The 26,739-nt window shown below is 25.5% G+C and overlaps 1 protein-coding gene across 1 annotated transcript in view; it reads right to left on the bottom strand.

Annotated features, from left to right (window-relative positions):
• Positions 1–693: 693 nt before the first annotated feature.
• Positions 694–26,739, bottom strand: part of LOC111615967 (collagen alpha-1(I) chain-like) — a 108,914-nt gene continuing 82,868 nt past the window's right edge. The window contains exons 31-52 of the mRNA XM_023357398.1: positions 26,232–26,360; positions 25,935–25,988; positions 25,767–25,820; positions 24,798–24,851; positions 24,465–24,518; positions 24,122–24,175; positions 23,884–23,991; positions 21,879–22,040; positions 19,228–19,356; positions 18,931–18,984; positions 18,763–18,816; positions 17,794–17,847; positions 14,224–14,331; positions 13,855–13,962; positions 12,168–12,383; positions 10,563–10,601; positions 7,827–8,042; positions 7,371–7,572; positions 4,474–4,577; positions 4,273–4,344; positions 1,043–1,264; positions 694–953 (exon numbers count right to left, since the gene is read on the bottom strand). Coding sequence (XP_023213166.1) covers positions 807–953; positions 1,043–1,264; positions 4,273–4,344; positions 4,474–4,577; positions 7,371–7,572; positions 7,827–8,042; positions 10,563–10,601; positions 12,168–12,383; positions 13,855–13,962; positions 14,224–14,331; positions 17,794–17,847; positions 18,763–18,816; positions 18,931–18,984; positions 19,228–19,356; positions 21,879–22,040; positions 23,884–23,991; positions 24,122–24,175; positions 24,465–24,518; positions 24,798–24,851; positions 25,767–25,820; positions 25,935–25,988; positions 26,232–26,360 — 2,394 coding nt within the window. The 3' untranslated portion in view covers positions 694–806. The remainder of the gene's footprint in view (positions 954–1,042; positions 1,265–4,272; positions 4,345–4,473; positions 4,578–7,370; positions 7,573–7,826; positions 8,043–10,562; positions 10,602–12,167; positions 12,384–13,854; positions 13,963–14,223; positions 14,332–17,793; positions 17,848–18,762; positions 18,817–18,930; positions 18,985–19,227; positions 19,357–21,878; positions 22,041–23,883; positions 23,992–24,121; positions 24,176–24,464; positions 24,519–24,797; positions 24,852–25,766; positions 25,821–25,934; positions 25,989–26,231; positions 26,361–26,739) is intronic.

The raw sequence follows: 26,739 nt of genomic DNA, 5'->3' as shown, positions 1-26,739 counted from the left end.
TATTTGCCAGATATACATAAACCATCATATAAATTGCTGAAACAGAATGATCAGTTGTGAATGTCTCTTTATTGCAAACAGATGTTTAATAGTATAATCAATATCACAAATCACTGCCTTGTTTAATCTGACATCTATTGAATGCACAATGAATTGAATGTTGTATTATATTAATAAAGAAATTTTATAATTGTGTGTTTTACTGTTCATGCACTTTAATAAAAAGAAATATAGTTATAATATGTTTTGTTATTACAATATTTATAAGAAAAAAATAATAAATTTATTAAAATTTTAATTGTGTTTAAATGTGGTTATGCATGTTTCTATAGATTATTTTAAATGTAAAATCTTATGGGTAATATGTATAAATAATATTAAAAAATGAATATAAGTAATTTAAAATAATTTTATTTGTAATCAAGAATGGCAGTGCAGGAAACAATTGTTATACATGACAAACACATAAATAAAACATTGTAACTCTTTCGACTAGATAAAAAACACAAGCTGTACATAGAAAATTGGCAGTGATGATTTCAAATGGATTTTCATCATTATTTAACCTGAACATAAAACATAAACTAAAACTTATCAAGTGGATCAAACAAACACTTTAGTAAGAATGTATTTTGCTTCAACATTTTAATACTTTTGAAGTATTAAGCTATCATCTTCATCGTTAGTTTTCCATATTTTCAGCAGAAAATGAAAGTGAAAATAATCATTTATTCACATTAAATTTTTTGAGTTGAAGCTCCATCTGAAATTGTTTTGCTAAAGTTTTTTTTTTGTTCTCTCAGATATTAAGAGAAGCAAACAGGACCCAGTTCTAATCCAAACTCTTGGTTCTTAGAACCTATATCACGTGGTGCTATATCTACTATTGGTAAACGTTGAGGTTTCTTTGTCTTGTATTGGAAAACTGTTTGAGCCCATTCATTGCTACGATACTATATTAATAAATTTAATTTCAGTTAAAAATTAGAAACTTTAGTAATATATCCTGTATTAAATAAACTAGAGAATTTTCTTAAATTACCTGACATCCATCTTCTAATACTGAGTATGTGAACATTTTGTTTCCTTCAGCAATTAATTCTACATCATTGTAGGCCATTAATTTTACTGCTCTTCGGTAAAATTTGTTGTTGGAATCATAGTATGCGATGGAATTTCGGCAATGATATGTAATATTTTGAACTGCTTCGTGGCTTAACATTTGTAAAAATCCAAGTTGGAATTGATCACATTTGTACGAAAACTGGAATTTTAAATTCAGTTATTAATATCTATTATTTTTTAATTTATTGGACATATATTTAATAAATATAAAATATACATGCATGTATATATATATATATATTTGTATGCATGATTATGAGTGAACTATTAAACAAATTTAAAGCATTTTCAAAACTACTTGAAATGAATGCTGTTATTATATAATGCATTTTGAAAACAAAAATGTTGGCCTATTACTAAAACAATATGATTAACCTATAAATTATTAAGCAGCTTTTTGATCTAAAAAAAACATTTAAAATAACATACAAAATAAGAGTAAATATGAAAATAAATAATGACATTTATCATATTTACAATAAAATTTCTAACAAATTTTTTTATCTGTTATAAAATATTATCTATAAGAAAAATTTAAGAATATATTAACATTAATTTTATGATATAATGCCACGTGCAGATTAAGATAAACAGTAATATGTAAGAAACTTATTGATTATCTTATAAAAATTGTTTTTGTGTTTTTCAAAATTCTAAAATATTTTTCTTTACATTTGGATGCAAGATTATCCAAATTACATCTACATTTAATAAGTTACATTAATTTTAGATAACCTTTATAATTTAATCTGAAAATTTTAAATTATTTAACAAGTATATGGATATGACAAAGATTACTATTAGAACATTTGAAGATGCTCAATGGTATTTACATTTAATAAAACATAAAAATGTAGAAAGATACAGAAAATGTTCAAACATTTGTCTTAATCACTAGTGACACAATCTTCATCTACAGAGAGGACTTTTTTTATGGAGGCTAATAATGCCTCTGCAATAATGCAAATTGGTTTAAACATCCTCTAGTGACATTGCCATTACTAAAAAACAAATGAAAGATGTTTGAAGACTTTCTGTATCTTCTATATTTTTATGTTTTATTAAATTATTATTAGAACTTGCATAAGAATCAATATCCAGAAGTTTATTTTGGCTGTAATGGTAAAATGAACACTGAGCCAAGGCAAATGCTACTTTATTGACATCATTTATACTGATAAATCATAAAAAAAATATTGCTAGTGTTTTTCTTTTCTAATATCTTGATATGATTATTTTAGATTTTTTTAAAAATCAGTTTCTTGAAATACTATAATGCAAATGACTGACTGATTAATATTGCAATATATAACACAAGTACATAACATTAATGAACAGAATTGAATGAGTTAAATGACTAATCACAGTCCAGCCTATTATAAGCAATACTGTATCAATTGACGCAATCTTGAAATAAAGTGAAGGATTAAAAACCACTTCTAATCAAAAGCTTGGATTTAAACCTGAATCTGCCAAGAACAATAAGAAAATACCTTATTGCCAAATGCTTAATACCAAATGATTTTCTCAAATATAGACTTATAAAGTGTGTTAACATAATAATACATAATGCTTTACAAATTTGGCAGTTGCCATTTAAGTACTTATATCCTATCCTAATCTATTTTGCTATCAAACTATAAGTATTTAATGATAACTATCAAATTATANTATATTATAAATTAGTTTAAATTAAAGATGATTAAAAATTGTGGCCCTGCATTGTGATATGTCACAATAAATAATTGTTCATATTAATAATGACTTTCTTCTGTTTTTAAATGAAAAAATATCAATTATAAATATCAAAAATCTAATACCATTGCTATTGAATAAGTCAGTGGTTCCCAATTATTTTTTCCTGCGTACCACTTCAAGAAAGAGCTCAAACTTTATACGTACACCTTATAGCAGAAATTCATATTAATTAATTAATCCATACTAATATTATAAATTCAAAGGTAATTCTGTCTGTCTGTCACCTTTTCACGTTATATGTAAAAATTTTAATTTAATAAGTTAAATATAACTTTTGATTGTTCTGACTGCAATATAACTCAAACATAACAAACAAATTTTACCAAATGAATATATGTATTTATGCATTTTTGTAGTTTGCAAATTGTTATTAATTAAATTGTCACTGTCAATTTTGTACACAATTGAATAGTTGCTTTACATATTTTTCAATCATTTTTATAATTATTTACATTGTCTAGTTAGTTAATAATATTTCAATAGTTTAAATATTTAGTATCATTATAACACAAATTATGCTACAATGGAATATTAAATAGTATTAAGGGCTAAAAGCAATATAGCACTTAATCTAAATAAATAGACACATACAGGCTTATCAAACCAGTGAATGAGATTAATTCACAAATTCTTTAATAATTATTAATACCTTAATAAAGGTGTTTTAACATGTACATAATAAAGAACACTCAAAATGTATTCCAGACACAATAAATAGTCCATCTTAGGTTGGTATTCATACATCAATAAACATTATAAAATAAATTAAAAATACATTAAAAGGCCAAATTGTGAAATTATTATACTTGTTGAGATATCACCTGTGATATTTGTGAAGTCATCATGTTTACAATGGCCTTTTAATGTATTTTATAATTTATTTTATAATGTTTATTGATGTATGAATACCAACCTAAGAGGGGCTATTTGTTGTGTCCAAAATGCATTTTGAGTGTTCTTTATTATGTACATGTTAAAAGAGCCATATTTTATTTTTATTAAGTGTTAATAATCATTAAAGAATTTGTGAATTAATCTCATTCACTGGTGTGATAATTCCACATGTATGTCTCTATTTATTTAGAGTAAGTATTAAACAAATTATGCTATGTTATAAATTTCAAATTATATTTTTTCTCATTCTAAAAATTAAAAAAAATTGCAAATTAGCATTGCATTGTTTAATATATTAACAAAAGTAATACTATCAGAATCAAATCAATACATATATTAAAGAAACCTTAGCAAATTTATGATAAAATTGATTATAAATAAGAAAATATTGTAGTTATGAAGAAAAAATTAAATGATTTAAATATATTTTCATGAAACTATATAATTCAACTACTTTTATACATGCATCATTAAAATTAAAAAATGACAGCTCACCGTAAAACCATCATTCATTTCACTAAACCAGGTATACACACTTCTTCCTTTGTAATATGATTTTTTGGGAATCTATTTAAAAAAAAATAATGTTTGAATATTTATATAATAAATTCTATTTTTATTTAATAAAATAAATTTTTGTTATATACATATTTATTAACTATTAGAATTAATATATTTTATTGTAAATATACTTACTTCATTAGATATAGGATACAGGCATGTAGCTTTATTCTCCATATCACAATAAACTTCAATGGCATCTTTGCTTGTTCCCTGATTAGGATCTATCCAATAAATTCCTAAAAAAAAAAAATTTGATTGTAAATGATCCAGGGTCATTATTATTCAATTCTGATATTGCAATTCCTTTTTACTTCGTTATGAAATGTACAATATTACAAGGACTATGATGGCTACTCATTGAATACTTCTATTTTTAAAAAAACTAGCTTGGGTTCCAAGATAAAAAATTTATAAGGACCTTGATAATTGGAATTAAACTTTTATATAATAAAAAATAAGTTTCCCTACATTTCTTAATAATTTTGCTTTTCAAGTTTAGATAATTTTGCTAACAAAATTTGAAAAATACATATAAACTGCACTTAAGTAAAGAGAAATAATAACAATTAATAGGTATAAAACTAGTCTCTTTTTAAAACAGTATTGTATATAATTTAGAATAAGCCAAAAAGATAAGCATTATTTATTAGGCTGCAATTTTCAAACTACAGATCTATAAATTCCCAATGGCACCATCTGTCTGATTGTCTTTCATTAATCTCAAGAACGGAGTTAGATAGATAAAGTTCAATTATGGAAAGCTTAGGGGCTAGAGACCCTGATTAACAATATATGAACTTCCAATCTGAATTGAAAATCAATGATTTCAATTCAAAACTTTTCTTCAGCATGGAGTTAGATAGATGACCAACATGACTATTGTTATCAGAAAAAGTATGATGTATAGGTATAAGACACTATAAACTCAAGAGCATATATTATAAATTAGTTTAAATTAAAGATGATTAAAAATTGTGGCCCTGCATTGTGATATGTCACAATAAATAATTGTTCATATTAATAATGACTTTCTTCTGTTTTTAAATGAAAAAATATCAATTATAAATATCAAAAATCTAATACCATTGCTATTGAATAAGTCAGTGGTTCCCAATTATTTTTTCCTGCGTACCACTTCAAGAAAGAGCTCAAACTTTATACGTACACCTTATAGCAGAAATTCATATTAATTAATTAATCCATACTAATATTATAAATTCAAAGGTAATTCTGTCTGTCTGTCACCTTTTCACGTCTAAACCACTGAACAGGTTTTAATAAAATTTGGCACAGAGATAGCTTACATGTTGGAGATGGACATAGGCTACAATTTACTGCGAGAAAATATCTTACTCCCACGCGAAAATTCGATATAATGCAGGCAAAGCTATGGGTAGTGATAAATAGAATTAGTTTTTTTTTACATTTATTACCTTTAAAATACAATTCTAATAATAATGAAAATAACATAAGGTTATTTAATTTAATTTTAATGTGACAAATGTGCACGATTTTCTTTGCACTACTTTGTAAAATCTGGTTGCTTTTTGGTCAGCTTCAGTCTTGAGTCATTGAGTTGAAGTCAGTGACGATGTTTAGTTTTCATGTTTGTCATGGCCGACAATATCTCTCAGAGGTATGTTGTGCAAAATGGTAGTAAATATTTTATTGCCACTTCGCTAACATGATAATAATGATAATTGTACAATTAACACAAATTGCGTTAATTGTACAATTTTTGTTTCTTGCGTAAGAATTTCATTTAGGTATTGTCATAAATGCATTTTTTTGATGAAATTTCGAGAATATTTTTAGTTATAAATAAACGAATTTGTGCATTCGACATCATGTTGTAAATTGCCAAATTTTTGATGGTCCACCCATTATCTTTTTGATTGCTTAATCTCATGTGTTTAAATTTTAAATCGACCGATTTTAGATTGCCGCGCGTACCCTTTCAAGCAATTTCGTGTACCCCTGGGGGTACACGTACCACTAATTGGGAACCATTGGAATAAGTGATAAAATATATTCCTAAACTGTTTTGTTCTAATACTTGCTTAACCTAAACTTCCTTATTTTTGCTAATATGCTGATAAATCAAATCTTTCTTTTCTTTTACACAATCCTGATTTGGGATAGTTTTTTATTTATTCACTTTGAATCAAAAAGTTCAAACTACTATTTGAAGTAAATGAAAAATAATTATATCTTAGCAGGATAACTTCTTAACAATTATGAATGAAAATAAATTTGGAAAGCAAAAAACATGAAATGTGTATTTTCTACTTTTTCAATTCAAAATTCAATTTGGATATATTTTTTTGTTTTTATTAATTATTTTATTAGACAGTTTCTCTCTGGTGTGTCTAATCTTATCCCATACTATAACTTTCCATTTCTTATTCTGAAAAATAACTTTTTAACTTTTCAAATTTGTATTTTTTTCAAATTCCTTCTTTTATATGACACATCTTATCTGTAAGTAAAGTTTATAATTTCAAACTAACACTTAATATATAGCCAAAATACACATTAAATATATAGCATATAGTATAAATATACATTTATATAAGGTAACATAGCAATAACAATGCATATTAAATTTTTATTGGAGATTAACTTATGTAAATGTTTGCCTTATTATGGAAAATAATATATAAAAAATTTAAAATACACATATTAAATTAATACTTCTATGTTCTTTCTATTTTTATACAGTAGAAGAAATTGATAATGAAAACATTTAAAACCAATTAAGTTTAACTTTTAAAGCATGAAATTGGCCTAAATCAGTCTTATCCATTCAAAACAAAATTGGCCAATAAATAAGTTGTTTGGTTTTGTTATAAAAGTTTCCCTTGTAGCCTGAGGGATAAAAACAATTTAGTCTCTAAAACATAAATAAAATTACATTTCAGAGCTTAAAGAGTTAATAACAAAAATTTATAGATTAAGACTAATAACTAAATTAGTATTAAATTAGAAAAAAAACTCGCTGGTAAAAAATTTCATTTAATTATCCTTACCATTTGGAAGCTCTGGTTGCATCTCAGAAAGATCACGGCATGTTCTTGCTGGAGCATCTGGTTTACCTGTTGGTCTTCTAAACTTTTTATATTCATTTACCATTTTATCATAAAATTTGAAAACAATTCGTTTTTTCTCTTCTGGTGGAGTATCAGAAGAAAACAGTTGTAATGGTTCATCTCCAAGTATAGGATCTGGTCCCTGAATTAATAAATTATTTAGTGTTTTAATTAAAATTTTAGACATAAATTAAAATATTATTGAAAACTTTTTATTCAAGATCAAATGAAAACTTTTATTAACTTAATAAATAAGTTAAATAAATAATGTGATTTAAAAAATCAATTAATTATTATTATTGTTCATAAGGTGTGTATTTATATATGTATATTTTATATATATATGAAATGTAAAATATCACTCAAATAAATTAGCACCTCTTCACTTTTGCTTACCTTGACTTGTCTACTTCCTAAAAGAGCTTGTAATGCAGCTGCATCATAACCAAATGATTCACCTGGTGGACCTGGTGGTCCTGCAGGTCCAGGAGGACCTGGCAATCCATTTTTGCCACTTTCTCCAGATGGTCCTCTTGGTCCAGGTAACCCTTGAGGACCAGGAATACCAGGATTACCATCTCTACCTTGAGGTCCTTTAGGTCCAGGAGGACCCTATATTATAATTATTAAATTAAAAAAAATGTTTTAGTCAATCTAGCAAAACATTTACTTTAATAAATATTATTTATATTTTAATAAATTGTAAGTTTCTTTTCCTTTATAAACAACAAATACATAGCAAAAGTTTATAAAATAAAAATTTTTTTGTAAATATAATTTGTTTTCTTTATCTCAGAAAGCAATTAAACAACATATTACATGGTACCTCAGGATATGAATGCTCCAGCATATGAAATTTTCAGGATACAACATGAAATTCAAACATATTTTTGCTCCACAATACGAACAAAAACTCACCATACGATGTTACATTAGTTCGCAGCACCATTTTTTATTCACTTCTGTTCATTGGTCTCAGTCCACATGTTTGCTTCGTTGTGGAAGAATCTTGCTCGATAAAGGAAATCTTGAGGTATTAAAAGTGACTGATTTTATTGAAAAGAAACATCCCAAAAAGGTTCACACTAGCTGTATTGCTGCTCAAAGTAATGACATTTGCCTAAGTCATTTTAGAAACATTTTAAAAAGTAGGCAAAGCCAAATCTCTTTGGATAGATATTTTACCAAGCGACCTCTATCCAGTGAAAGTGCTGGTGGAAGTGAAGGAAAGAAAGAAAAAAGCAGTGAATAAAAATTAAAAAAACAAAATATATATATATATAAAACAACACTAATTTTTTTTATCTTTTCTAAGTTATTTTTAAGTTATTGTTACATTATGCTATGTAAGTTAAATTTTAGTATCATTTCCCTTCTCCCGCCACCAGTTTACACCTCCATCGTCATCTATCTTCAAAGGTAAAGTGCAAATAAAACTACATTTTTTTTTATCAATTATTATTCTATTATGGTTATTTGTACATTTACAACTACAAAATGCATTTTTCAGTGTTTTCCTTACTATAGTTATTTTTTTTAATGTACTATTTATCTTTAATTTGAGTGTTTTTTTCGTGTTGGAACAAATTATTTGGTTTTACATGTAATTGTATGGGGAAAAATGATTCACCTTACGACATTTTTGTGATACGATCTCAGTTTCGAAACGGATTAATTTTGTATCCTGAGGTACCACTGTATTTATTATAACACATTGAATCCATTAAAAATTAGTTAATAGAATATATAAATTTGGTACCTAAAGTGTGGTCAATAAAATAAGTATTAAAAAAATTTATATTTAAAATATAAATTAAAAAATAAAATACTGTATTTGCATGTATAACCAGTAATAATATATATCACATACTTATAAAAGCAGCCATATTTGCTCCTTTGGCACTAATTTGCAATCACAATCTAAAATTACATGTAACCCACTCCATTGTTTAATCTGCATTCTTTCAAATTGTCTTTGAAATTCTTGATAATTGTCTTCTAAACACTGAAATTGCATTCTTGATAATTGTCTTCTAAACACTGGTTTATCAGTGTTTAGAAGACAATTATCAGGTTATAAGCATGACAATATAGTAATAGCCAAATTCAAGAATTCCAAAACTTTTATTTTAATACTACAGTAATTCTTTTATCAATTTAATTTAAAATTGTTCTTAAATTTTTCAAATAAATATCTACAGCTTGTTCAAAAGTTATTTTGAAATAATATTGAAATAATAATAATTCTTGATTTTAAAATATTTATTGAATCAAATTAAGATAATTAAATAAATATTTTAAAATAATCACATGAATTTAATAGGACAGTATCTTTGCAAGTGTTGTAATTTAATTTATTTTTACATTTTAGATGTAAAAATAAATTCAAATTTTGATATTGAATGTTAGCTCTTTAATTGTTCTTTATTGTACTAAATTTTTATTACTCCTCGGCATTACAGCCCATGTAGGGTCTTGGCCTCTCTGACAATCAAAGCCCAATCTTGACGATTTTCAGTATGTTTCCTTCAAACACCAACCCTCATCTTCTTCAAATCATCCTCCACGTTAACCAGCCATCACTTTCCTAGTCTTCCTCTACATCTCCTGCCACCCAGATTTCCTCATTAGATCTTCTTGGTAGCTCTATCTTCTGACATTTGCTCAACATGCCCCAACCATCTCAGTCTGTTACTATTTATTTCCACAACTATATCAGTGTAACCATACAGTTCTACCAATTCACTAAATTTTTATGTGACCTAGTTTTGACCTTTAAGTTATTGTTAATTCAATTAAAAATAACTAAACTAAAAGGTTGAAACTACAAACCTATTATAATCATTAATGAAGAGCTAATATTTAATATACTATATTATTTTCTATTAGATATAACTAATATATTATGATGTGATTCTAAAATAAAATAAGGCTCTAGCAGAAGTCTTCCTGATTAACAATAACTATTTAGTCTAGTCAAATGATATTCTGTTTTAATTAATTTTTACTTTATTACATATTGTAATTATTATTAACATAGTGATTTAAAAAATCAATTAATTATTATTATTGTTCATAAGGTGTGTATTTATATATGTATATTTTATATATATATGAAATGTAAAATATCACTCNAGCAGGACCATCCATTCCCTTATCACCTCGAGCACCCTATTACATAATTCATTATTAAATTTGAATTATATAAATTTTATAAACTATTAAATATATGTGGTATATATAAATTTTTCTCTTATCTAACTTAATTTTATATTGATATAGTACAAGCAGTTTTAGAATGTTATACAATTATTCTACAAATAATAACTTATTTTTTAATCTTTACAAAAGAAAGAATTGGGAAATGATCAGACAAGAAATCAATGAATTTAATTAGGTTTATCTACATCTATCAAAATTCTTATTAAATATTCAATATATCGATCTTTAACTATTGATTTTATACATTTTTAATATTAATTTTTGATTTTTTTTTAAAACATTATCTATTTCAAAATTTCATTATAAAAGTTTAATCAGTTTTTAATATATTTTGTAACTTTATACATTAAGTTACAAATTATTATTACATAATGTAATTATTAATGCATAATAAAATCTTGTAATTAATTAATTTAGAAATTAAGTTATCAAATTTAAAAAAAATCACTAAGTCTAACAACTTTTTCTATCTATTTATGAAATTTTTAACAAACATTTAAAATAATATCTCATGATGTGTATAAAACCTAGCTTACTAGAATTTTAAAAATTTTACCATAATTTCATTCAATAAATTACAATTAAATATAAAATTAATACAGTGGGTGATCAGTTAATGAACAGATCGGTTAACGAACAAATCGGATAACAAACACTTTCGTGAAAGATTTTTATGATCGGACAATGAACACATGTTCGGATAACGAACACTTCACTAAACAAACACAAGAAGAAGTGACGTAAATAACAAATACCGATTGGTCTTCCTTTGTCTTCAGGCAACAATTCAAAACTTTTCAGAGCGCGAGAGATGTCAACATTGACGTTCTACCCAGTATATACTGATCGGATAGTATTTCCCCAAACTTTGAAACTCTCCCTTGTAATTCCAGCCTTTTATATTTCTGACAGAAACAATTCTTTTATGTTTTTTTTTGAAAATGCAGATTTATGCTGATATCTGCTATTAAAGATCTTTTGAAGAAGTGGGAGGATGTCAGAACAACAGTCTTAAAATGGCATCCAAACCAGGTTGAGGTTAATAGGCCTAGGGACCTCTACAATTACAATGCTATTAATTACTTCTGAAAAATCATGAAGAAAACAGAAAAGCAATCGACATTGGACAGATTCTTTAACCCCCACAAATGGAAAAAACATGACTAATAAAAATGCAAGACCATGTACATATGTATTTTTATTGTTACATATGAATAAATGTAGTAAGAAAGTATATATTTTTTTTGGGGGGTCTCCAGAACAAATTAATCAAATTCCCATAGAACCTATGGTAAATCGATAATCGGTTAACAAACAATTTGGATAGCAAACAAAGTCTTGGAACAAATTATGTTCGTTAACCGATCACCCACTGTATTTCAAATCTATAACATAGACAAATTAAATTCAAATTGAATTACTACTTTGATTATACTCACTTCTATTAGTGGTTTTAATGTATAAATAATTATTTAAATTCTATCTTTAATTTAAAAAGAAAATATGAATAACTACCGGAGGACCAGGAAGACCTTGTAAGCCAATCAAGCCTCGGTGACCCTTGGGTCCAGTTTGACCTGCTTCACCTCTTTCTCCTTTATTACCAGTAGCACCTGTAGGTCCAGGTAACCCTCTATTTCCTTGTGGTCCTTGCTGACCTCTAGCCCCTACCTCACCTCTCTCTCCTCTTTCACCAGTTGGACCTGGTGGTCCAGAAGGTCCAGGAGGTCCCTACAATTTATAAAAATCAGAATTATAACAATTTTTCTCAAAAATATTAGGAATTCAAAATATGATACAATTATGCCATAAAATTTTATGGTGTATAGAATTTTAACTTTATACTTGAATGAAAATTTAGTATATCTTCTTAGTGGATGATAAGAAATATGTAAATGAAGATGTCACAATATGTAAATAAGGATGGTGTTAAGGTGTGTTGTGCAAGGCTTACAGAAATATTAAGAATGACAATTTAGAGAGAAGGTGCTATTATGTCTTGAAAAAAGAAGGTTAATTTAATCTAAAGAAATTTTAAATGTTCTTTAGAATCTGAAAAGTAGTGTCAGAATCTCAAGAATGGATAAATAGTTGCAGTTTTTTTTGTATAATAATTTTAACATCAAGGTTTGTCAAATGGATTTTTAAATAAATATAAATTATTTCATTGTTACCACCTATGTTTTTATTTTTAGAATTAACTGAAGAAAAATTTTAATGTAATTTTATAAAATTTGTGAAAAGTAGTGTTGGAATTTCTGGAATGGTAAAGTTGTTAAATTGTACAAAAAGTTGTGACAACAAATTAAAATATGTCAAATGGTTTTAGAAAACATAAAAACAGATTAAAAATAAATTACTTCATAGTTACAGAATCAACTGAAGAGAGATTTTTTAACCCAAAATGCATTTTGACTGATGCATCAACTAATAAAAAAGTTAAATAAAAGAATGTTGAAAAGTGCAGTGTCTTTTAATTAACATTTCATTGTGGTTCTAGAAATGAAAAATAGAAAGAATGAAAACACAGTTTAAAATAAAGAAAAATCTTTAATTTTATTTATAATTATGCTTCTTAAAACAAATGTAAACCTACAATTATAATTAAAATTTCTTTAATCTTTTTTAAAATTAATATTAATGTGAGAAGTCATCAAATTAAATCCTCTTTAAAAGCTTTAGAGTCCTCTTAGAGTACTGCACATCAAATCAAGATGTGTGAAGCAAACTATATTATAGTGCGATCTATTATCTTTGTTGACAAAGTACTCTTCCACAATTCACCTTAAATAATATAAAATCTTGAGTAAATAAGTGATCATTAATAAGGATTCTATTATATTTATATTTAGTTTAAACTTGACTTGAATTAAATGTAAATGTACTTGTTACTATAATGTACTTGTTACTTAAATGAAATCACACACTTAATAAGATATAGCATTAGAGCTGTTAAAAGAAAGTAAATCAAGTATATCTGCTCTGATTAAAATTTCTTATGGACAAGATAAAACCTTATTAAATAAGCTAAATATTTTAAATAAAATGCTTTTGAACAAAAGATTTGGCTTGTTAATTTTGTTGTGCTTCAACAACATATTAATATAACTTTTTAAAAAATACATCTTTTCATCTTAAAATTCCATAATTTATGTATGTAGATACATTTAAATAGTTAAATCTTAAAATTTTTATTCATTACTTGAAGTCCTTGTAATCCAGCTTGTCCTGGAGGACCTGGAGGTCCAGGGGGTCCTTTATCACCAGGACGACCAGAAGGTCCAGGTGGACCATCTTTACCAGAATGTCCCTACAAATAATATAATTCGATTTAAATACTATTTTTAAATCTACTTATTGATCAGAATTTAAAATTTAATCAAATATAAGTATCAAAATATGAAAAAACATCACCATTGTATTACATTAGTAACAGAGAAAAATTAATTTTAAACTTAAAACAGTAGACACTGAAATGTTTTTAATATCAATTCTAATTTAAATCACAGAACTTCTTTCATTCAAATTATTAGTTTTTACAGTGTTTACCCAAATACAATAAAATACTTACAGGAGACCCAGGTTCACCTGGTAAGCCTGGTGGCCCAGATTGTCCAGGAATACCTTGAGGTCCAGGTAATCCACTAGATCCTGTTTTACCTTCACTTCCTCGTTCTCCCTTTTTAAAGAATAAAAAAGTAAAATATTAAGAATTTTATGAAATATAAAATAAATAATATAAACAGAAATAAAATAAAAACTAATTGTGTTTCTACATAAGCAAAATTTTCTTTCATTAAGGCAAAAATTTTATTTAGGTAAATTTAACTATTGTTTTAAAATCACTTACATTGAATTTAATATATTAATTTGTTTAACAATATACAAACCTAAAAAATTTGTACTTTTCTATAATAAAACTATATTTCAATTAATATGAAAAAAGAACACACCAAAATGACAAAACAAAGAAAGCAAAATAAAGCTATTTTCTAATGTTAATAAAAGTCAAAAAAATACTTTTAATAATTCAAAATTTCTGTTATAATAAAATAAATTCTTCTAAAACCTATTATATATTTCTCAACTTCAAAATAAATGTAGCAAATGTAGAAAAACAATGAATAGAATAATACATTGGAACATTTGAAAAGAAAATTAGTTAATATAATACAGTACATTTCTTTTAAAATCAAAATATTTCAAATTGGATTCATCCAAGTTTAAATAAATTTAATTAACTTTTAGATAATGACAGTTATTTATTGCATTGTTAAATATGATTCCATCCTGCCTAAAAATTTTCAAACCGTATTCATCAATCATAATCTGTTTTTGCAATGTCATATGCATTATATATAGTTATTTAATATTTATCTTTATTCTTTATCTAGCAACTAGCTGTTACTCACGGCTTCACCTGTGCAGAATTTGCAATTTGATAGAAATAACCCTCCCCTCGATACTTCACTAAGATTCTCAACATTAGTTATTAATATAAAAACAAAAAATTGCATCTAAAATAGTACAGTAGAAGACGTTCTTCAGGTTAATCCTTAATCCTCTCCCTCTCCCCCCGCGGGGGAATTTCAAAAAATCCCTTCATAGTGTGCATTTTCATGACGTACCCTAACTGTGTACCAAATTTCATCTCTTTAGGTTCAGCGGTTTGCTCTGGGCAATGATGAATCAGTCAGGACATGTAATTTTATATATCACAAGTTTGGACACGTGCACTGCATATCTCGCACATGGTTACCTATCTCGTATATGCCCCTCGCCACCCACTGACACCAAAAATATAACGCTTACCTAGATGATATCTTTTTAATTTATATGAATGTTTAACGGAATAATATACAGCCTATGTCAACCCTGAGGGTCCATTGTAAATATTGGTGAAAGAATTTTTTGAAATTGGATGAATAGTTTCAGAGATTACCTCCTACATCCAAACTTACAAACTTTACCTCTTTATAATATTAGTATAGATTTATTCACTTATTAAATAAGGATTATGGAATCAAATTCTGTCCCAATTCATTATTTTTTTTTAATTTTCCTATATATTTCTACATTTAACATGATCTATTTGATAGATTATATTGCAATTATCTTACAAGCAATGGATACTACTAGTGAATCACACTCCATACTGCTTTTTATGCTGATTTATTGTCTTATACTGTAATATAAAATTATTATTATTATTATTGATTCTCCTGTATAAATTTCAATTATTATTATTATTATTATTAAATAATAAATATTTTGTTTTTTTTTAAGCATTTGAAAAATCCTAACATTTAGCTAACAATTTTCTAAACAGGCTTTTTAAAAATACAGTTAAAGTAAAACATTTGTTTTTATGTGTGAATTTTTAATTCTATTACCATAATATGCACTTTATTTAGTAATAACACAATCTACAAAATCTACAAACTAATAATAAAGTTTTACAAAAATGCTTCTAATAGAATCATTTTCGAAAAATTTTATTACAATTTTGTAGAATGGACAATAATTTATCATATTCTGAAATTACTTTAGTATAGTAATTTATTTAGTATTAGGATTAATAATTTATAAAATAAGTTTAATTAATATTCAAAATAATACCAATCAGTAAGTTATTCACAAAGATGATAATTGTAAAATTCAAGTTAAAATAAATATATCAAAAAACATCAGGTAATGTGAGATGTCCGTGATTCAAGCATTGAAAACTATCAAGATAACAAGCAATCATTTATTGTGACATTGTCACAGTGTTGGGCTGCAATTTTTAATCATATTTTTTATTTATTTTATTTAAAATATAGGCTTTGATTTTAGTAATCTCTTGCCTCTTTATATCATACTTTTCCTTTTAACAATGGAGTCATGTTGATCATCTATTAAACTCCATTTTGGGAAAAATTTTTGAATTGAAACAATGTGATTTCCATTCCAAACCAGAAGTTTGTAGGTAGTTAATCGATGTCTCTTGCCACTAAGCTTTCCATATCTAGTCTCAAATTTCATCTAACTCCATTCTCAAGACTAAACAAAAGGACAAACAGTCAGTTGGACACCAGCTGGAATTTAGAGGTCTGCAATTTGAAAATTGCAGCCCAATCGAAAACAGTGTTTCTTTTTTAAAGATATTGCAACATCACACAAAACAATAAAAAAAAAAAATATATATATATTAACACTATTGAATAGGTTAGCTAATTAATCTAAAGTATTAATAATAAAAATTTTAGCAAAAACTTTCTAGTATTTTTGAAACCATGCCAGTAATTTTTAGTAATTCGAATTCCTAAAAACTTTCTAATCATTCATTTCAATGATTATTGTAGTTAACTTCTTAATAGAATTTGATAAATTATTAATGTTTGGTTAAATGAATTAATATTAAAGGTCTTCACATCAGGAGCTTTCCTCACTTTAATGGCTTTTACAGCTTTCTTGACAGTGTTAAATATATAATACAGGTAGGCCTCCTACAACACGGTAGATACGTTCCTTGAAAATACCGCGTTGTGGGAAATCGCGTTATAGGAGACACCAACTTAATGCAAAAACTGGGATTCGGTTCTAAAAAGAGAAAAACTTGACGTTTGAATGGCGTTTTTTGAATTTTTCAAACCAGCTATTGCTAACCACAAATTTAACACTGGTTTCATCAGCCGACGACTGTCCCATTTTTTTTAAATAATCAAATAGTTTTAAGGCTTTGTGTTTAAGTGCACTTTTATTTAAAGGCAACCGTTTCTTGTTCATATCTTCTACCCATAATATTAGCATTTGTTCCATTTTTGTTTTCATTATAGGTGCTCTCAGACGAGCAGCATTTTTCGCAAGAATAGATGATCTGGATGTGACTGAATTCCTAATCTTTTCTTCCTATTGCTTAATCGACCGAATAGTTGACTCATTTAAATTAAAATGCCTACCAATATCAGCTATCCACTCCTGATTTTTAACTCAATCCAAAATTTCTATCTTTGTTTGAAGAGATATATTAATAAATTTCCTTTCTAATGACGGTCCTTTCTTTTCATTCGACATTGNTATATTAGTAGACTTAAATTTAAAAATTATTCTTAAAATTATTATGATTATAAAAATTAATTAATCTAGAATTTATTTATACCTTCTTCCCTTCTTCTCCTCGTGCTCCCCTTGCACCAGCTATACCTCTTGCACCCTATTAATAAAGTATTTTTTCATAAATGTGTAATTAACTATTAATTTAAAATGTTCCAAATTTATACACTTATTTTAATTACTAATTTTCAAGATTATTTAAAATAAATTCATATATATTTAAATCTTATAAAATATATTAAAATACAGAATTACTGTCATTTGAAAGCACTTAAGAAAATTAGTTAATAATGTTTTGATTAATTAATAGATTTTTAATAAAAAGTGATCAGTTTTGCTAAATACTAGTACAGTTTACTATTATTAAATTTACTTGCAGGAGAATTTAATAAAATTTAAGAAATTCAAATCCTATCATAAAATTAATCTTTTTTAATATAAAAAACTATAAAGTTAGATTTTACATTTAAATTTAATATAATTTGCATTCTTTTGTGTTTTCTCTATAAAAGAACTATAAATTAAAACAACTAAAACTTTTTAAAATATTTTACAATGCAAAATTATTTGTTTTCATATAAGAATTTTAAACTTCATTAATGTAATAAATTATTTAAAAGGTATATGAATACTTATATAAAATATTTGTCTTAAGAAAGACATCATTATTAGAAATACAATTTAAATTCATAATTGTTTAAAGCAATTTGATTTTATATATTTTGAGTTCAGTTAGATTAATAGCTGTATTACAGAAAAATGTGTAATTTTTAAAATTTTCTACTCATTTTTTAATATTATATGAAAGTAAATGTTTATTTGTAAATATATCTTATTAGTTATGTAAAAAATATTGTTGATAAACATTCAGATTAATTAAAATTTTATTTAAACATAAAATTAATTTGTACTGTAGATATTATTCTTCATATATTTAATATTGAAAAATTTGAAATTATTTTACAATTTACAATTATAAATATTATATAACTATAAGTAGAATATTTTTAATTACTTGTAATCCAGGTTCTCCAGGTCTTCCAGAAAGACCTTGATCACCTCTTTCACCCTAAAATAAATACAAATATTAATAATATTTAATATAATATAAATAGTGTAGACATATATTAATTTATATTTCCAAAACAAATATTTACAACAAAATTAGGTTATATTTACTTACTTTTGAACCAACTATACCTTGATCTCCTTTTGGTCCAGGAGTACCAGGAGTTCCCTAAAATAAAATTTAAAAAATAATTTTAAATATCAAATCATTTTAAGCAAATTAGAAATTTATTAACTGAAACTAATTTCATTATTAAGAGAGTGTATAATTTATTGGATACATTTTATGTAGAAAATTTTTAATTCTATTTAATATTTTTAATATCCATATGAAGTTGGAATGATAAAAAAATTATTAATTATTATATAATAAACAATCTGATAGAAAAAATCAGTAAATTTTAATACATACTACTGGACCAGGAGGTCCTTGTATTCCTTGAAGTCCAGGAGGTCCTTTATCACCTTGAACACCTGGTGGACCTTGTAAACCAACAGGTCCAGGAGAACCAACTTCACCCTTTAATGTAAAAATTTCTAACTGTAGATATTCATTACATTCAATAAATATGAATTATTATATGAAAATAAAAATAAGAAGCATTAGTAATTGTAATTTTAATGTAAATATAACTTTATTTAAATAACATTATTAGAATCAATATTTCACTTCTGAGACTTACAGCAAGAAGTCATCCTCATATTTAATGTAGATTTATTGCTTAAAAACCCAATTTGTTGGATCATGTACTCTTAATTATAATGCATATGTTAATGTTGTAGTATTAAAGAGAATTATACTATCTCAGCTATATTTGTGTATTCAAATCTTTAAAATTTTACAATATCTGCAAATATTGAACATGAAAGAGTAAACATACACATTAAATTGCTAAATAAACTTTTCAAATCTGAAGATAGTTTTTGGGAAGAAAACTATGAGGTAAAGGTAGGACTTTGAATGATATTCAAGATTTAAAAAAAATGCAACAAAATTCATTTCAAATTTTATATTTTCACATTCCAGATTCCAATAATAATGTGATGAATGTCATGTTATTCAGGAAACATGAATCATTGAGTATTTGAAATCTCTTGTAGACAGATCACTATCAATTTGGCAACATTTTACTAAAACCATTCATTTTAAAAGATAACAATTATATATTTATATAGAATAGATAGCCTTTTCTTATTCCAAAAATTTATATAGCTTTTACAGATTGAGTGAATGAATAAATTTACAGTTTAGAAATTATTTATAAAGACATTTTATTTTTTTCATCATGTTATTATCATCATCATTATGCCTATACTTGTGTTTCTTTCTTATATGACAATATGTATATTTTGCTTAGTGTTAAATAATCATATTTTTCTAACATTTTATGTTGTTTTTAATGTAAATATTAAATTTTAATAAAATATTATATGAAACTTTCATTAGAAGTCTCTTAATTTTGATAGTTTGATGCTAACTGCATAACATAAAATAAATTTTAAATACTTAAATCTAAAATAAATAAGACTTTGTTAAGATAAAAAAGATCTGGTTTAACTCTCAAACTTATCAGGAGTTGTCTGCAAAAGCTCCAGACAGAATTGCTAGACAGGATTTTAAATTCATGCATGACAATGCAAGCTTTCATGTTTCAAAATCAACATTATCCTTTTTCAGTGCAAGAATATGTGGCTTTTGGACTGGGCATCCTTCAGTGCAAATTAAATCCCCATAGAAAATCTTTCAGGTAACCTGTTTTCAGAAAGCAACTTTATGGTTGCTTTCTGCAACCATAAAGTTGGAAATAATAGTTAATATTTTGCTATAAAATGTACTAGCAAATTTCATCAAAGTTACATGAAAATAATAGCAAGTTCCTAGGCAATCACTATGTTCTATTATTGTTGAACAGACTATATTTACTGAACAGTTTTAACTATTTATTAAAATATTTTTTTCTGAAAGCAGAACTCATTTATTTCTCAATTAATATTAAGTTATAAAAGGACTATTTTGAAAATAAGAATTTTATAAGAAATTACTTTATTTTGGAAAACTTTAAGTTACAAAAGTGTTATTTTATGCAATTTGTATTTGTATTTAACAATAGAGAGAGACTCTTATTTTAAATTTACTAACAAATATATGGCCCACCAGTGGCCGAATGGTCTTCGTACCCTAAACACAGGGAGTTCGGTCGTGGGTTCACGCCGCGATCGGACAGGCTGGCTGCTTGGAGTTTTCCGGGTTTTCTCCTTGCCAATAACGACTAAATAGGAGGCCAGTTCCCCATAAAAGTCCTCCTGGAAGGCATTTGATCCCCTCGCGCAAAATCGCGCCCCAGAGAAGGCAACGGGAAACCACTCTGGATTGTACCCTTCCCTAGTAACACCTTGGCGCATTACTAATCTGCGCCGGGTGTGGCCGAGGTCAGGAAAACCTGATATGGCACTATGAGATGAACAAATATATAAGCGTAAAGTAATATTATGTCAAGGGAATTAAAAAACAGTATTAGTTTTTGAAAAAAATATTTTGTCATATAATCTGACAACTAATGCAGATATTTTAAATATTTGATATAGATTTAAACAACAATTAAAAATAAAAAGCAGACTCTAAAGCAGATTAAAAATCTCCAAACAAAACTAAAGGATAAAAAATAATAAATAATGTTACTAATCAAATTATCAATCTGGATTTATTATTTGATTAAATATACCAAAATTATTTGATTAACTCAGGCATGGTTTATTACATAATAAATAATGTTAAAAACTTTTAGATTTCTACCTACACAGGACATTAGCATTTAATATTACATGACATATGAATAATTTTAAATTATAAATTATTTAAACTTTATAATCTCTAATAAAATATTATTTAAAAAAAAAACAATAATTTATTATTAATCAAATTTTCATTTTACATATTCATTATTCATGAAAGAGATAAATAAAATATATATTAATTCTATGTTTGGTTATGTTTTCATAATATATTTCAAATTATAAAAATTACATTTATAATCTTTTTATTTGAAAGACTGTAAAACTTACTTTATCACCAGATTCTCCACGAGGTCCTATTGGTCCTGACAAGCCTGGTGGTCCTTGATCTCCTGGTCTGCCAGAGGGTCCAGCAGGGCCAACTAAACCAGTTTCTCCCTTATCACCTTTTGGACCAGCGGGTCCAACATCTCCTCTTCTTCCCGGTAAACCCTAACAAGAAATTATATATTTTTATTAAACACACACATCTGCATACATACATTAAAAATAAGCAAAGGAATTACTATTAAATATATTTTTATAAACATATTCTGTCCCATGGGCATTAGAGGACCTTTTGTGTTGGGCCAAGCCCATAATGGGAACAACCAAGTATCAGGTCAGTCCATAAGTTCGTGCGTATTTTATTACCTTGAGAAAAATCTTGTTTTGCTGTTAAAAATGCCAGTCTAATNAGAAGGTCATTGAATACATTGCAAAAGGCCTGTGGCAGGCTACAAGTAACTACTACCTAGCACAACTCTTGAATAAAAATATTATTGTTTAATTAAACATATTATTATTAATTTCATTAGTTTTTGTTACAGCTAAGCAGCTTTTGCAATGTATTCATGCAGAATATTTTAATGAATGGAAAAATTTAATTGTAAATTACTTCTTTTAAACTCCTCTTTTTACCTAATAAATAAAAGTGTACATTCTTATTTTACTCATTTTGGCCAAAATACTGTAAAGAAATTTTAGGGCCAAAGGTTTGGAGAACTTAATTGAATACACTAAATACTTTTTTTTAAATATTCTATGCTAAAATAGTGGTCATCTTATATGACCATGTGTCTTATATGACCATGTGTCATATATGCCATAAAATGAAAGAGTATATTTGTTTTTTATGTTCTTTTGTTCTTAATAATTGTTATAATAGATTAATTTTACCAAAGTATTAGTAGTGATGGAATTATTACCCTAAAAATATTTATCACTTATTAAAAACATTCTGAAACACCTGATAGAAATTTTCAAAGTTATCTAACCTTAACAGGAAAAAATAATTTTGAAATGTTTGTAGTAAATATTTTAAGTTAATTTAAAATATATTAAATTGTAAACAATTTTGCTCTGAAGAAGTGCAGAAGTGAATGTATTATTTTTTTTTAATAAAAAAGTCATTAAAAAAATAATACATTCATAAATGAGAATATGAAAAAATTTATCATATTTTTAATTTCCTGTCAGAATATAACATAGGGAAAGTATGGTGATCAGTCAAATTTTGATCCTGCCAATTTTTTTTTTTTTTTTTCCATTTCTTAATATTTTGACACTCAAAGAGTGCAAAAATGTAAAAACACAACTTTTAAAATTCTGCAAGTGTGTTTGTCTATGTCTGTTGATATTTTGCATTTTATCTCAGGACTGAATGACCCTAAAATTTTGAAATTTGGAAGAGTTATATCTATATATGGAGTGGTGGTACACCTGGGAGCTAAGGAGCCCTGGCCCCATCCAAAGAAAAAGGAAAACAAACAGTAGAAAATTTTCCAAAAATCTTTTCCTAGTTAAAATTCAGTTTTTTATTTTTATTCTGTGGTGTCTTCTATTTATATAATACTTATGAATTAGCAGTCACATAAGATGGGAATTTTATTGTTAAAAATTTTTTATTCATTCAACTTGGCCCCCAAGAGTAAATCCTGAGTTCACCACTAATATGGAGCATTGATGATATTAAATTTTGATGGTTAAAGGTCAAGGGTATGGAGAGATAAAGGGGGTTCATGTGCCTTATCTTGAGTAGGGTTGGACATAATAAAAATTTTACTAGTTATTAGCATTTGCAATCTTTTACATCTCCCTTTCAAAATTAAGCCTTTTGCCTTTTTATAATAATTAATAATATAAAAATAACATTTTAATGAAACATCATAACAGATGACACATAATTTTAATTTTGTACAATAATCAGTGTTTTTTAAACTTAAACTTTCTTTAAACTTTCTGGAACTCAAATGTCTTCTATAAATGAATTGAATTCAATATAAATGTTACTTACAGTATGTCCTTCTTGCCCAACATCTCCTTTTGTTCCTGGAAGACCTGCCAATCCTGGAGGACCAGGTGGACCTGGTGGACCTGGCCTACCAGAATCTCCTTGTGCACCCTTTAAATTTTCAAATAAATAATTAGTCAATTTTCATTCTTTATAATTAATTCTAATAAATAAAAATAATACAGATTCAATAGTAACAAATTTCTGAAAAATACTACTGTTAAAATTATTATTCAATTACCTTAAGTCCATCTCTGCCAGGAGGACCTGTCACACCTGGAAAGCCATCTTTTCCCTTTGAAAGAATATATTATAATAATTTTAAAAATATTTATTAAAGTATAAAAATATTTTTGATTAATTAATGAATGAATTTTATTTATTTTATATTTCAAAAAAGTAATCTTTTGAATAATAATTCATTTAAAATGAAGAAATTTTACTTAAATACTTAAATATTTTAATTTAAATTTGTTGTTATCTTATTTTTCCAAATTTCAAAATATTAAAATCTTTAAATTCATTATTTAATTAAAATTAAATTTAATTATAAATTTAGTTACTGTACAAGATAATGAACTTACAGGAGGTCCTGCATTCCCAGGACGACCTGGTACACCTGGAAATCCTGCATCACCCTATATAAAAATAATATAAATGTGATTAAAATCTCACTTATAATTTTTCTTTTCTATTGTATTTAAAAGAATATAGAATAAGCCAATAATGTTATTTGACATTACTTTTTATTTTATGAAAAAAATTATAAATTACATAAATACTTCATGAAATTAATGTATTTAATTCTAAAATATTAAATGTAAGTTAACGTTTTTATATTAGTAGACTTAAATTTAAAAATTATTCTTAAAATTATTATGATTATAAAAATTAATTAATCTAGAATTTATTTATACCTTCTTCCCTTCTTCTCCTCGTGCTCCCCTTGCACCAGCTATACCTCTTGCACCCTATTAATAAAGTATTTTTTCATAAATGTGTAATTAACTATTAATTTAAAATGTTCCAAATTTATACACTTATTTTAATTACTAATTTTCAAGATTATTTAAAATAAATTCATATATATTTAAATCTTATAAAATATATTAAAATACAGAATTACTGTCATTTGAAAGCACTTAAGAAAATTAGTTAATAATGTTTTGATTAATTAATAGATTTTTAATAAAAAGTGATCAGTTTTGCTAAATACTAGTACAGTTTACTATTATTAAATTTACTTGCAGGAGAATTTAATAAAATTTAAGAAATTCAAATCCTATCATAAAATTAATCTTTTTTAATATAAAAAACTATAAAGTTAGATTTTACATTTAAATTTAATATAATTTGCATTCTTTTGTGTTTTCTCTATAAAAGAACTATAAATTAAAACAACTAAAACTTTTTAAAATATTTTACAATGCAAAATTATTTGTTTTCATATAAGAATTTTAAACTTCATTAATGTAATAAATTATTTAAAAGGTATATGAATACTTATATAAAATATTTGTCTTAAGAAAGACATCATTATTAGAAATACAATTTAAATTCATAATTGTTTAAAGCAATTTGATTTTATATATTTTGAGTTCAGTTAGATTAATAGCTGTATTACAGAAAAATGTGTAATTTTTAAAATTTTCTACTCATTTTTTAATATTATATGAAAGTAAATGTTTATTTGTAAATATATCTTATTAGTTATGTAAAAAATATTGTTGATAAACATTCAGATTAATTAAAATTTTATTTAAACATAAAATTAATTTGTACTGTAGATATTATTCTTCATATATTTAATATTGAAAAATTTGAAATTATTTTACAATTTACAATTATAAATATTATATAACTATAAGTAGAATATTTTTAATTACTTGTAATCCAGGTTCTCCAGGTCTTCCAGAAAGACCTTGATCACCTCTTTCACCCTAAAATAAATACAAATATTAATAATATTTAATATAATATAAATAGTGTAGACATATATTAATTTATATTTCCAAAACAAATATTTACAACAAAATTAGGTTATATTTACTTACTTTTGAACCAACTATACCTTGATCTCCTTTTGGTCCAGGAGTACCAGGAGTTCCCTAAAATAAAATTTAAAAAATAATTTTAAATATCAAATCATTTTAAGCAAATTAGAAATTTATTAACTGAAACTAATTTCATTATTAAGAGAGTGTATAATTTATTGGATACATTTTATGTAGAAAATTTTTAATTCTATTTAATATTTTTAATATCCATATGAAGTTGGAATGATAAAAAAATTATTAATTATTATATAATAAACAATCTGATAGAAAAAATCAGTAAATTTTAATACATACTACTGGACCAGGAGGTCCTTGTATTCCTTGAAGTCCAGGAGGTCCTTTATCACCTTGAACACCTGGTGGACCTTGTAAACCAACAGGTCCAGGAGAACCAACTTCACCCTTTAATGTAAAAATTTCTAACTGTAGATATTCATTACATTCAATAAATATGAATTATTATATGAAAATAAAAATAAGAAGCATTAGTAATTGTAATTTTAATGTAAATATAACTTTATTTAAATAACATTATTAGAATCAATATTTCACTTCTGAGACTTACAGCAAGAAGTCATCCTCATATTTAATGTAGATTTATTGCTTAAAAACCCAATTTGTTGGATCATGTACTCTTAATTATAATGCATATGTTAATGTTGTAGTATTAAAGAGAATTATACTATCTCAGCTATATTTGTGTATTCAAATCTTTAAAATTTTACAATATCTGCAAATATTGAACATGAAAGAGTAAACATACACATTAAATTGCTAAATAAACTTTTCAAATCTGAAGATA

This window comes from Centruroides sculpturatus, unplaced genomic scaffold, assembly GCF_000671375.1.
Source record: "Centruroides sculpturatus isolate CEXI.00-Female unplaced genomic scaffold, Cexi_2.0 scaffold216, whole genome shotgun sequence".
Classification (NCBI taxonomy): Eukaryota; Metazoa; Arthropoda; class Arachnida; order Scorpiones; family Buthidae; genus Centruroides; species Centruroides sculpturatus.
This window is presented reverse-complemented; position numbering and strand designations above follow the sequence as displayed.